Source organism: Natator depressus, chromosome 8 (assembly GCF_965152275.1).
Source record: "Natator depressus isolate rNatDep1 chromosome 8, rNatDep2.hap1, whole genome shotgun sequence".
Classification (NCBI taxonomy): domain Eukaryota; kingdom Metazoa; phylum Chordata; order Testudines; family Cheloniidae; genus Natator; species Natator depressus.
Genome location: NC_134241.1, coordinates 40,275,945 through 40,289,711, shown reverse-complemented (window position 1 = coordinate 40,289,711; position 13,767 = coordinate 40,275,945). Strand labels below are relative to the sequence as shown.

The 13,767-nt window shown below is 47.7% G+C and overlaps 1 protein-coding gene across 2 annotated transcripts in view; it reads right to left on the bottom strand.

Moving 5' to 3' along the window:
* Positions 1–13,767, bottom strand: part of LOC141992135 (regulator of G-protein signaling 5-like) — a 75,386-nt gene that overhangs the window by 46,105 nt on the left and 15,514 nt on the right. For both annotated transcript variants that reach the window (XM_074960820.1, XM_074960821.1), the window contains exon 2: positions 4,610–4,720. In XM_074960820.1, coding sequence (XP_074816921.1) covers positions 4,610–4,720 — 111 coding nt within the window. The remainder of the gene's footprint in view (positions 1–4,609; positions 4,721–13,767) is intronic.

Here is a 13,767-nt window from a genome sequence, read left to right as displayed (position 1 = left end):
CTCAGTGGTAGCAGATGACAGAACAAGGAGTAATGGTCTCAAGTTGCAGTGGGGGAGATTTAGGTTGGATATTAGGAGAAACTTTTTCACTAGGAGGGTGGTGAAACACTGGAATGTGTTACCTAGGGAGGTGGTGGAATCTCCTTCCTTAGAAGTTTTTAAGGTCAGGCTTGACAAAGCCCTGGCTGGGATGATTTAATTGGGGATCGGTCCTGCTTTGAGCAGGGGGTTGAACTAGATGACCTCCTGAGGTCCCTTCCAACCCTGATATTCTATGATTCTATGGTTCTGAAGAGGCTCTTAGGAGGAAGACAACATGGAGGTCAGCGATCAGCTGTTCTGACCTGCACAGGACATGCCATGTGTGTCTTTCTCCCAGAGGATAGAAGCGACTTCGTCTGTATGAAGTGCAAGCTGGTCTCCATATTGGAAGAGAAGGTTAAAGGACTAGAGACCCAAGCATCAACCCTGCTCTGCATCAGAGAAAATGAAGACTTTCTGGATAGAAGCCAGTGTTTGGTACTGCAGGCACAGCATGCTGAAGAATCAGAATCAGAACGGGGAAGAAAATTGGGAGCAAGTGACCTCCAGAAGAATAAAGAGACGAACCCATGTATCCCCAATGCAGATAGACGTAAGAAACCGTTTTCTGGCTCTCTGCACAGGTACTACAGTGGAGAATGGTTTGATAGAGTCATCTGAGGGAAGGGATCAGAAAGAGACCCCATCGACTGGAAGGCATGGGATGCGTTGTCCTAGGGATGGGGATTCCATAACCACCACTCCCAAGAGGAGGAGACGGGTAGTGGTGGTTGGGGACTCCCTCCTAAGTGGGATGTAATCATCCAGCTGTTGTCCAGACCACGAATCTCAAGAATTTGTGATGGGCATGTGCTATAGACCACCAGACGAGAAGGATGAGGTAGAAGAGACTTTCTTCGGACACTTACAGAAGTTTCTAGATCACACGTCCTGGTTCTCATGGGGGACTTCAATCACCCTGATATCTGCTGGGAGAGCAATAAAGCAGTGCACAGACAATGCAGGAAGTTTTTGGAGAGTGTTGGGGACAACTTCCTGGTGCAAGTGCTGGAATAACCAACTAGGGGCCATGCTTCTCTTGACCTGCTGCTCACAAACACGGAAGAATTGGTAGTGGAAGTAGAAGTTGATGGCAATCCTGGGCAGCCATGACCATGAGATGGTCAAATTCAGGATCTTGACAAAAGGAAGAAAGGAGGGGCTGCAGAATACGGACCCTGGACTTCAGAAAAGCAGACTTTGACTCCCTCAGGGAACTGATGGGCAGGATCCCCTAGGAGGCTAATATGAGAGGGAAAGGAGTCCAGGAGAGCTGGCTGTATTTTAAAGAAGCCTTATTGAGGGGGCAGGAACAAACCATCCTGAAGTGCAAAAAGAATAGGAAATACCCCAGGCATATTTGGCTTAAAAGAGAAATCTTCAGTGAGCTTAAACACGAAGAGGAATCTTACAAGAAGTGGAAACTTGGACAGATGACTAAGGAGGAGTATAAAAATATTGCTAGAGCATGCAGGGGTGTATTCAGGAAGGCCAAAACGCAACTGGAGTTGCAGCTAGCAAGGGATGCAACAAGAAAAAGGTCAGGGAAAGTGTGGGACCTTTAATGAATGGGGGAGGCAACCTAGTGACAGATGATGTGGAAAAAGCTGAAGTACTCAATGCTTTTTTTGCCTCGGTCTTCACAAATAAGGTCAGCTCCCAGACTGCTGTACTGGGCAGCGCAGTATGGGGAGGAGGTGAGCAGCCATCGGTGGTGAAAGAACAGGTTAAGGACTATTTAGAAAAGCTGGACATACACAAGTCCATGGAGCCGGATGCAATGCATCCGAGGGTGCTGAGGGAGCTGGCTGATGTGATTGCAGAACCATTGGCCATTATTTCTGAAAATTTGTGGCAATCAGGGGAGGTCCTGGACAATTGGAGAAAGGCAAATATAGTGCCCATCTTTAAAAAAAGAAAGAAGGGGAATCCGGGAACAACAGAGCAGTCAGCCTCACCTCAGTCCCTGGAAAAATCATGGAGCAGGTCCTCAGGGAATCCATTTTGAAGCACTTGGAGGAGAGGATGGTGATCAGGAACAGTCAACATGGATTCACCAAGGGCAATCATGCCTGACTAACCTGATTGCCTTCTATGATGAGATAACTGGCTCTGTGGATATGGGGAAAGTGGTGGACGTGATATAACAAAGCAAAGCTTTTCATACAGTCTCCCACAGTATTCTTGCCAGGATGTTAAAAATGTATGGATTGGATTAATGGACTATAAGGTGGATAGAAAGCTGGCTAGATCATCGGGCTCAAAGGGTAGGGATCAATGGTTCGCAGCCGGTATCAAACGGAGTGCCCCAGGGGTCGGTCCTGTGGCCGGTTTAGTTCAACATCTTCACTAATGATCTGGATGATGGGATGGATTGCATCCTCAGCAAGTTCACAGATTACACTAAACTAGAGGGAGAGGTAGATACACTGGAGGGTAGGGATAGGGTCCAGAGTGACCGAGACAAATTGGAGGATTGGGCCAAAAGAAATCTGATGAGGTTCAACAAGGACAAGGGCAGAGTCCTGCACTTAGGACAGACAAATCCCATGCACTGCTACAGGCTGGGGACCGACTGGCTAAGCGGCAGTTCTGCAGAAAAGGACCTGAGGATTACAGTGGATGAGAACCTGGATATGAGTCAACAGTGAGCCTTGCTTCCAAGAAGGCTAATGGCATATTGGGCTGCATTAGTAGGAGTGTTGCCAGCAGATCGAGGGAAGTGATTATTCCCCTCTATTCCGCACTGTTGAGCCCACATCTGGAGTATTGCATCCAGTTTTGGGCCCCCCGCTACAGAAAGAATGTGGACAAATTGGAGCAGAGGGCAACAAAAATTATTAGGGGACTGGGGCACATGACTTATGAGGAGAGGGTGAGGGAACTGGGCTTATTTAGTCTCCAGAAGAGAAGAGTGAGAGGGAATTTGATAGCAGCCTTCAACTACCCGAAGGGGGGTTCCAAAGAGGATGGAGCTACGCTGTTCTCCATGTTGGCAGATGATAGAACAAGGAGCAATGGTCTCAAGTTGCAGTGGGGGAGGTCTAGGTTGGATATTAGGAAAAAAACTATTTCACTAGGAGGGTGGTGAAGCACTGGAATGGGTTACCTAGGAGGTGGTGGAATCTCCATCCTTAGAGGTTTTTAAGGCCTGGCTTGACAAAGCCTTGGCTGGGATGATTTAGTTGGGGTTGGTCCTGCTTTCAGCAGGGGGTTGGACTTGATGACCTCCTAAGGTTTCTTCCAACCCAAATCTTCTATGATTCTATGCTGCTAACTCACCTGTTCCCATCATTACTCACCACTTCACCAATTTTTGTGTCATCTGAAAATTTGATCAGCAAAGATTTTACATTTTCTTCCAGATCGTTGTTAAAGATATTGATTCGTGTTGGACCAAGAACAGATTCATGCAGGGCCCTATAGAAACACCCACTTTGGATGATGATTCACCACTTTACAGTCACTTTTTGAGAGCTAACTCTTAGCCAGTTTTTAAACCAGTTAATATATGCGATATTGTTTCTTTTTAGTGCTGCTAATTATTTTAACCAGCATGTTATTTAACACTAAGGCAAATGACTTAAATAAATCTCAGTATATTTTGTCAACAAAGTTACACCCAAAATTAACCAAATATGAAATCTGATTAAAAAAATAAAATAAAATCATGGTTGTTTGTAAGTCCTGTTTTCTGTAAAACCATATTGATTGGCATTAATTATGCTGCCATCTATTAATTCTTTACCACTGTCTCCCATATCAGCATTTCCAGTTTTTCTTGTGATGGATGTCAGGCTGATGGGCCTATAGTTACTTGTTTTTATCCTTGTAAATATTGACAAAAAGTAACTTTCCTCCAGTGCTCTGTGAATTCCCCAAGGAAATGCTACTTCTCTTTAGAGGTTTGAGGCAGAGGCACTGAGTTCTCTTCCCCTGACTGGGACATGTGGGGGCTACCATAGTCTAAGAATCAAATAATTAGAATAATAGAGTTTCATCCAAACCCAAAAGTATGGCAGAAATCATGAGTGACAAAGAAGGGGGAAAGAGAAAAACTCATCCATAACAGTAGCTTTCTGCATACCTCTATCATGCTTTCACTATTAGATGCTACAGACAAATTACGACCCCTTAGGTGCCTCACTTTACAAGAAATACATAACTTCACGCAGCACGAAAAGCAGCTAGATTGAGGCTGGAGGCTAGAGCTGTTTGATGACACCCAGCTGCAGTTTAGGAAAGGAAGCTGAGAAGAGCACCACATCTAGCTGGAACAGCAGGGAGACATGGTGAAGCACATGGAATTACCCCTCAGAGAATTGGCCAGGACATTCTGTTTAGATTAGACAATTGATTTGAAAATTTAACTGAAAAACAGAAAGCAAGCACTCCACACCTCCCACAGTAAAGCTAAATGCCCCTTGAGCCAGAGTGGTTCAGGATGACAAGTCATTCTACGCAGTTGTAATGACCCATTTCTCCGGTGTCTGACAGAGCCAACATTGATAAATGGGGAAGTACTCACTTCTGGGCCTTGGCTGGCTTCTCTGGCTTCTCCGGGTATGGGATGATCAGGTCGATAGCTGAGTCAGGCTTCTGGAGGAGCGTGCCCAACTTGGTCTTGATCTCCTTCGCTCTGCAGAGGGACAGAAAGCAAGAGTGAAGAGAAGGTAGAGAGAGAATCTTCAGAGTGCATATAAGTGTCTCTTGGCAATGATTACTATGATCATGTGTTGTCCTGGCTTGACATAGGTAACTTGCCTCATTTCTCTGTGAGTATAATTGAGAAGGTGAAAGGAAGGTTAAATTGTAAATAGGGGCTTGACAAACAGTATGCTGGAGTCAGGATGTCTGTGCTAGCTAAGATAAGAAGCAACACCTTCATGCTAGGGACTATGGACAAGAAAAACCTGGAATGTAAAGATCAGGTTCCACATGTACAGCACATGGACAGAGCATGCTGTACAGAGGATTGATTCCTGCAAAGTAACCAAGCCAAGCCAAAAATGTGTGGTGTAATATATAGCAAATGCAATGTAATGTTTAAAGGTCTATAAAGGAAGAGGTTGTCTGTGCAACTTTGGATGTGTGGTACGCTCTATACCCACACCCTATGCTTGAGTCTGATCAGCTCAGAGTAGCTTCGCTGTATCCCAAATAAAGGAACCTAAGTGATGAAATCCAGAGTTGAACTGAGTGTTTTGGATCCCAGAGAACTGGATGAAATGTTCTCCCAGAACTGGACAAGGTATTCTGGGTAAGTTGAATAGAAAAGGTCTTGGAGGGAATTCCAACATCATGTTTCTACTGAGTGTACTTGCCTGGGAAGGAGGCAAAGCTCTGCCATGAGAGACAGCCATTTACGTGGTGGCTGTATAGTATGTAGTTGTTATGCTTCTGTTTCCTGTCTGTCTCTAAGGTCGCTGTTCATGGGCTGGAGACAGACAACCATTGTGAGCTGAACATGCAGAAGACAGACTGTTTTCATGGACACCCGACATTTGATGTTCCTTGTTTATTTGTTCCTTGGCTCTAAGTATAGGTCAATCTGTCTGAAATGATGCGCCTGCCCTTTGTGTATGGAGGTATAGCAGCTCAGACACAGCAGGCTCTGGCTGAGCAAGAGATGCCTCACAAACCAGCGCCCTTGCTTGGCTTTGGGTGCTCTGCCATGAAGAGCCATACCACAGCTCTTGTTGGAAACAAGGCTCTATTTCCAAGAAAACTGTTGACTTTTCAGTGAAAAAACTGAAAATTGAAAAGCTTTTGGCTGAAAACTGACGTTTTTCAATTTGGAAATGGCAACTTAGAGCTTCCTAGGAATTGCAGTTCAGGTGCTTCGTGCCACCCTTCTCCCTGTGGCTGGAGTCCCTGGCTGGGCCACACCCCCAGTCAGTTGTTGGGCATTCTGCTTTTTGGTGGAAAGCAGACACTTTCAGTGAAAATTTTATTTAGCTGAAACCCCCAGTTTTCTGTCCAAAAGCAGCCTTGATGGCAAATGGGCTGATATATTGTGCAGGGCTTGGAGAGAGGCCAAGGAGGGTGCTTGGCACCCTGGGCAGGAGTGAGCTCCAGCCCTGGGGTGTAAAGGAACAGCCTGCATGGAGCACATGGACAGGAGGGGATGTGGCAGACACGAGGGAGCAAGGAGCAAGAACAGAGATGCATGATAGAGAAGCATAGAAATGTCAGGCTGGAAGGGATCTTGATAGGTCATATAGTCCCTCCCGCCATACGGAGGCAGGACCAAGTAAACCTAGACAATCCCTGACCCGTGTTTGTCCAACCTGCTCATAAAAACCTCCAATGATGAGGATTCCACAACCTTCCTTGGAGCTTATTTCAGAGCTTAACTATTCTTAGAGTTAGAAAGTTTTTCCTAATATCTAACCTAAATCTCCCTTGCTGCAAATTAAACACATTACTTCTTGTCCCACCTTCAGGGGATATGGAGAACAATTGATCACTGTCTGCTTTATAACAGCCCTTAATATATTTGTTAAGGGCTGTTATCAGGTCTCCACTTACTCTTCACTTCTCCAGACTAAACATGCCCACTTATTTTAGTTACATGAGTACGAAAACAGGCTGTGTGAAAAACATATGAGTGAAGCAACTGTAGTTAGCCAGGCACTACCTCAGGCTCCTCATAGTTCCTTGTCCCTCTGCTCCCTAGTGAAAACACAGGCTTCAAGTATAGGCTTCAAAATTCCTTTCTCTGCCCTGAGACTCTGAGTCAGGTCCAAACAAGTTTATGCATCTTCACCAGGGATGGGGAGACAGGGTTGGATGTTAAAGCTGTGGGCTTTCTACTCTGGCCTTTAATTACCTGTGATTGCAGGGCTCTGAAGAGCATTGGTCTGTATTTCCTGTCCAGAGGCCTGTCAGCATCTGCTGGAGGTTACCCCTGGTGAGCCCTCAGTCCCCAGCACCATAGCAAACTGACAAACAGGCACATCAAATTTCATAATCATCACCCTGAGAACTCCCCCACTCAGCACACATAGCAAAGACTGAAGCTGGGGTTCTGAAAGGAGCTGAGGGAGTTAGGTGTCCAAAGCCCACTGACCTTTGGGTGCCTAATTCCTTTAGCTGCTCTGGAAATCTCACCTGACCGGGCATGTGCACAAGAGACTAAACCACACAGGCAGCAGGACTGACGTTTCCTAAGCCCTAAGAGCTTGGCCTTGCAACCTAAGTAATGTCCTTGTGATGTAGCATGTAACATGTAATAGAAACTGTGCTATGAGTATTCACTGCAAGCACCCAAAGCTTCCTTGCATGTCAGCGGTAAAGAGCTGGAAGCAGTTAGAAACTCCTATATCAGAGGTAGAACCTAGAGTGAGCTGGGAGTCAGCATACTGCTGTCACCGGTCTGATCAGGCTCCCCATGATGGCAGCCCAATAGATGGCTCGGGGGAATCTAGCCTCTGGATCCCCAGATGTTTTAAGCCTCTGGAGTCTGAACAGAGCTCAGGTAGACCCAGTCTTTGGGTCCCTAGACACACTCGTGAGGCGAAGACCTTCTGTCTAGCACCCCTTCCTGGGAGCAGAGACCACACAGTCTCCTGCTCAGTCCATGGAACAAGGGTTGACTGTTTCAGACTCCCCCTGTAGCTTAACCACTCCCTGAGGGTGTTAGCCTCCTGAGTTAGTTTAACTTTCTCAAGGGCACATGGTAAGTGTAGCATACAACACACAGAGACACTTGCACAGAGTTTAACACATTATTGCATTTTACTGAATCACCGAAGATCTACACAGATCCATACAACATGCAGGTGCCCCTGCCTCACCCAGCTCCTGCAGCAATTTCCCTCATATTAAACTTGTGGAAAATGGCAGAATTGAGACCAGCTCTGTAACCTTCCGATCTCCTCTGTTCAACAACTCCATGGTCAGTCTCAATAGGTGACCACAGAGTCCTACCAGGAGACTTCGTTGCTACATGACCTCTCCCACAATAAACCAGTTCTCGTGATTGGGAGCCAGTTTATTGTTTAGAGTGATTCCATTTCAATGGTGAAGCACCTGAACATCGATAACCTTATTTCTTTATCGTTTTGCCACCCTCCTTTGGAATTCCAGTCCAACATGGAGGCAAACAGACAATAGAGAAGGCAAATGCAGGTTGCAGCTTGGCAATGATATACACAGAGAGTTAATCATCTCACATAGAATTCATAGCTTGCATACACAGATTTCCCAAATCCCCAGAGAAGGTCCATTCCCCATGAGAAAGCAATGGCTGAGGCAGTCACAGGCCACCATTCTGCACTACTCCAAATCGGGGCACTCCCCCAGTGGGGAAGGAGAAGTCAGCCCAGTGAAGGAGAGGGCTGCTCCCCTGCCCCTCCTCAGACCTCTCAGGGAAGTTTTACATGGAATCAAGATTCTGCACAAGAGGAATGGGGAGTGGACTGACCTGCAGGGAGTGGAAGTCAGCAGGGACCAGATTCAAACTGCAAGGAGCCCCTGGGAACTGGCCAGACACTTTAAGACTATACTGCTCTCCCCCTAGAGCACATGCTGTCTGGGTGACCCTCACTGAGAGGGGCCCAGCTGCAGCCTGGGGTGGTTCTTTGTGAACACTGCCTTCTTTCTGGAAGGGGCCAGCATGGGGCATAGGGCAAGTCTCCATGCAGCTGGCCTTACGTATTACATGGGATCAAGGGCTCTGAGCCTCTGCTTGTCCAGTGATGGGCTGGGCTGGGGAAGACCCCTCCTCCACCAAATCCATAGGGAAACCACATGTGGACAGTCTGTGCACCTTTCTCCCCCAGCATTTAGCCAACCCCGAGTTTCCATTTCTCAGGTTTTGCTGTTGTCCAACACTGGTCCCCTGTGCCATCCCATCCTGGCTATCCTCAGCACAACTGGGAGTGCAGGGGCAAAGTTGTTTAGTGTCTCATGCATGAGTCCCATGTTGTCCAGTGCACTGCATGCAGGGTTTGTGTAGAAAGAAGCAAGACTTATTTATTTAGCTGGATCCATGGGTGGCAGGTATAATAGGCCAGAGAAGGCTCAGCCTCCCCAGGCAGAGCCGCTGCTGCAGGACACCAGGTTGTGGGTTTTTGCTTATTATTATGTGCTATGCAGGTTCCAGGGCAGCTGAGGTGGTGGTATCTGCTATTCAGCTTCCTCGGTTAATCAGTAATCTCCCTGGACTCCAGAGAGATTACTGATGAACCCAGGAAGCTGAATAGCAGATACCGCCTCCTCAGCCACCCCAGAACCTGCATGGCGCATATAAAAAGCTCAGCATTCTTCTGCTCTGGGTCTGGGGGTCTCGGGAGGTGAGGCGCACTGCCTTTCCCATTCTCCAGCCTGGGGCTAGGCCCGGCCCGGGGCTCAGGTTGGCCAGCCCCAGGCTCGGGTTGGTAGGCCAGCTGGCACGGGCTGGGGCAGCTAGGGCTGGCCCGGGGCTGGGGTCGGTCAGCTGGTCAGCACAGCTGGGACTGGCCTTGGGCTAAGGTCGGTTGGCCAGCACAGTTGGGGCCAGCCCAGGGCTCCTCTGGTGGCGGGAGGGTGGGGGGGACGACAGCCCACGGTTCTCTGGCCCAGGGCTTCTCCAGCCATGGGAGGGGAGGTGGGGGGGCTCAGGGCTCCCGCCCTGGGAGTGGGGCCTTGTCCAGAAGGGGTGGGGCTGCGGAGCTAGCCTCCCCGAAGGTGGGGGTCCACACGCTGCCCATGTCTGGATCTGAGATAATGACACCCCAATATAGGGAGCCCTGTGGTTTGCTTCAACTTTGTAATCGTCCCAGAGAGCAATTTACTGGCCGTGTGTCCTGGTTTGTGTGGACACTACTTTAAACAAAAGAGAACACTTTCCAGTGTCTCACTATGTATTTTGTTAAGATCCTGCTTTTCTCTGTTAAGTGTTAGGTCACCATCCTCAGGCACAGTGTGGTCCTTTTGTTCTCTCACCATTTGGTTTGTTGATTCTAATAAGTGTGGTGAAGTCATTGTGACCCTGCCAGCCCACGACAGTGCAGCCCTCACCTTGCTGAGCATTAGGCATATGTTGGCCCTGCTGGCCTCACTTCCTGGCCCACAGACAGTGAGTTCTCACTGGACCAGGAGTCTATTACTATGTATTTGGGATGTGTGTGTGTTAGTGTGTGTGTGTGCACATGCATGCTGTAAGTATGATTGTACCAGTACCTGCCTATGTCTGTGTATGCAGGTTTCTGAAACTGGCAGTAGGGGCCAAGTTCATTGATGACATGAACAGTCCTGTGGGTTGCCTATTGGCTATAAATTGGAAGGAAAGGTGTGAGCGGTAGGCAAGTCTTGGCATTCAGTGAGTGAATAGTAAAAAGCTGTCCCAATGAGAGGTTGCTGGAAGCTGTGTAGCAGAAAAGGTGGCTAATGAGGAGTGTAAACTAACCCAGACAAGACCACAGAGGCAGTGGAGTTACGGCAAAGAGGAACTTCAAAATGTACCCTATGAGGTCACATTCTATGGTCAAGGCATGTACATTAACACCAGTTCCATTGTGTTAGAATAGCTTAGCAGAGCCAGCTGCTCTTCTCCCCCATAGGTCATCACTGGAAAAATTATCTGGGTTCATTTTAAAAGTTCTGTAGCCATATTTGAATGGCTTCCAGTGAGCGAGAGGTGGCTCGCAGGGTCTCAGGGTCTGGCCATCCCAGTCTAGTTTCTAACCATTCTAGTCATCAATCCCACATTCCTCTCACTCTCTCTGGTATGTACACAGGAAATCCTTTCCAAAAGTGACCCTTCTGTCCTTCACTTTTCAGGAAATGTTGGGGATGGGAAGCACCAAGCAAGCCTGGGTTCTCAGCAGATGCAAAGAGAGTTTCCATCACTTGCACTTCCAAGAAATCTATAAACATAACCTGGAAAAGCCATGTTCTTCAATGAAGGCTGAGCAGCCCCGTGATCCCACTGCCCGGGGTATCTCCTGTGTTGAGACACTGTCATTGTGATGGATCATAGTCACCCTGAGCACACAGGAGAGGCTCATGCCCCAAGTGGCAGCTGCACCTTGGTTATGTGGGCTGTGCTCTGGCTCCTGATAGTTACTCTAGAACAGGGGTCAGCAACCTATGGCACGCATGCCAAAGGCGGCACGCAAGATGATTTTGAGTGGCACTCACACTGCCCGGGTCCCGGGGGCTCTGCTGCTAGCTTGGTGTCCTACCACCAGCCCCCTGCCACTTGGGGTCCCATCCGCCAGCCCCCACTCAGCCCGCTGCTGGCCCAGGGTCCCAGCCACCAGTCCCAGGCACTCTGCTGCCATCCTGGGGTCCCAGCCGCCAGCCTGGGGCTCTGAAGCCACCCCCAGCTGTGGCCTAGTGGCCCCAGCCTGGGGCAGTGAGGGGTGCAGACAGGGGCAAGAGGGGGAGCAGCTCAGCACCCCCACCTTAAAAATTGTTCCAATGCCACTGTACTGGGATATTTTTAAGTCCTGATTTGCTGCTTACATCACTATCATGTCACGTGGAACAGCACATTGCGTTTGAGGTTGTGCTGTTTTGACATCTGTTGCAATTTTTTCCCCACTGTAAGTTGAGGGGTACATTTGACAAAATATCAGCTCCTAAGAAAGCAAAGTTAGATAGATGTCTGTTCATTTCATTTCACAGCAACATTTGGTGACTAAGTCGTGGCAAGGTTTTGGTGCGCGTTGTAAACTGTTTTGATGCAATCAAGGCCTTTTTGTCGGAAAAAGGACAAAACTACCCCGAACTGGATGATGACAAATGGCTGTGTAAGCTCATGTTTCTAACTGACGTCACAGCTCACCTAAACGAACTCAACCGCTGTCTCCAGGGTGCCGGGCAAATGGTTCTGGATCTTTATGAAACCTGGAAGGCATTTGTTGTAAAACTAGCAGTTTTTTCTCAGGATATTCGAACTTCAAATTTCTGCTACTTCCAACACATAAAAGAACTATCGACACGTTGCACTGTCAGTGTCGATGAGATTGGAATGTACATGCAAGAACTGGAATCAGAATTTTCTGAGAGATTTCAAAATTTCCAGCGATTTGGCCCAACGCTTTCTTTTCTAATTAAACCTGAAAAGTTCAACAAAAGCGACTTGGATTTGTCTGTATTACAGTGGATGGGTGTTGAAGATTTCAAAATGCAGCTCATTCAGTTAAAAAGCTCAGAATTGTGGGCATCAAAGTCTGGAGATCTGCGGAGCGCACTTAAAGCTACCGAGAGAGATCATGAGGCCTCTATTTTGATCTGCTGGACGTCCCTGCCAGTGAAATTTAAGTGTTTGAAGAAAATTGCATTTGCAATGCTTTCAGCATTTGGATCCACATACCTGTGTGAACAGGTATTTTCACACATGAAATCTGTCCTCTGTCCCTCTTGGAGCCGGTTAACAACTGATCACTCAGAAGCCTGTGTGCAGCTTAAACTATCCAAATACGTGCCAGACTTTGGAAAACTCAGCAAGGAAAAGCAAGGGCAAGGATCACACTAAACTGATAAGATCTGCATTTTAATTTAATTTTAAATAAACATTTTAAAAACCTAATTTACTTTACATACAACAAGAGTTTAGTTATATATTATAGAGAGAGACCTTCTAAAAACGTTAAAATTTATTACTGGCATGTGAAACCTTAAATTAGAGTGAATAAATGAAGAATTGGCACACCACTTCTGAAAGGTTGCCGACTCCTGCTCTAGGAGAAGCACTTTAGCAATCACTTCCTCTGCAGTGTGGACCCAGTAAGTACCCATAGGAGCAGGGGAGCCCACAAAGCTCTATGGAGTGGCCCAGGCCTGCCCCTGTTTTAATAACAGAGAATGCAGCTTGTGGAGTCGACAGGGGAAGGGTACCTAGGAAAAGATGGAGCTGTGCACGCTGGGACCCCTTGTCTGTGGATACACCTCCATGCCTCATATGGGCTATGGAAGCCGGATCCATTTTATTCACATTTGTACAGCCCCTGGTGGGACACAGGTGAGAACCCGCTCTGTAGCTACAGGGTTTGGCTACTAGGGGCCAGCAAAGCACAAGATAGCAGAGCACAGGGTAGCCCAGGGTCATCCTAAAAAAGCCAGGCTTGGTTGGTGCTTTCTTATCCTCACCCACTGCTAGCTAGAATTCCATGTCTTACAGCAGATGTCCTAGGTTCCTAAAAATTTATCTGATAAGACAACACCCAGTTAGGCTGAACACCACCTCAGTGTCCATAGACTCTGGCCTGGTCTGAAGCCAGAACCAGATTATGGTATACACACCACAAGACTGTGCATAGGGCCTTGGCTGCTATGGTCGCATGGTTACAGCAGAATCTCAACTTTCATTTAAAGGGGAAAAAAGTGTTTCTAAGTAAATTTTTAGCCCTCATGGTTTCAAATTTTTTTTAAGAAGCTGGAAAAGGTGATTTGTGTGTAACTGATGCAGTGAAGCTACCTTAGTCTGCTGAGAGCCTGAGTCCATAGCTCTGAGAGGGGGGAACTATCCTGCATGTGCCTGTCTGCAGAGAGCTTGAGCCTGTCACTGAGTAGGGGGAGCTGCCCCAAGTGTAACTGATGCAGCAACACTGCCTGAATTTGCAAAGAGCCTGAGCTCATTGCTCTGAGAGGGAAAACTGTCCTGAGTGTGACCGACACAGTGACTCTTCCTGTATCTGCAGAGTGGGGACTCTGTCGGGAGGGGTAGACCATAGTGGGCCCAGGCCCCAACCC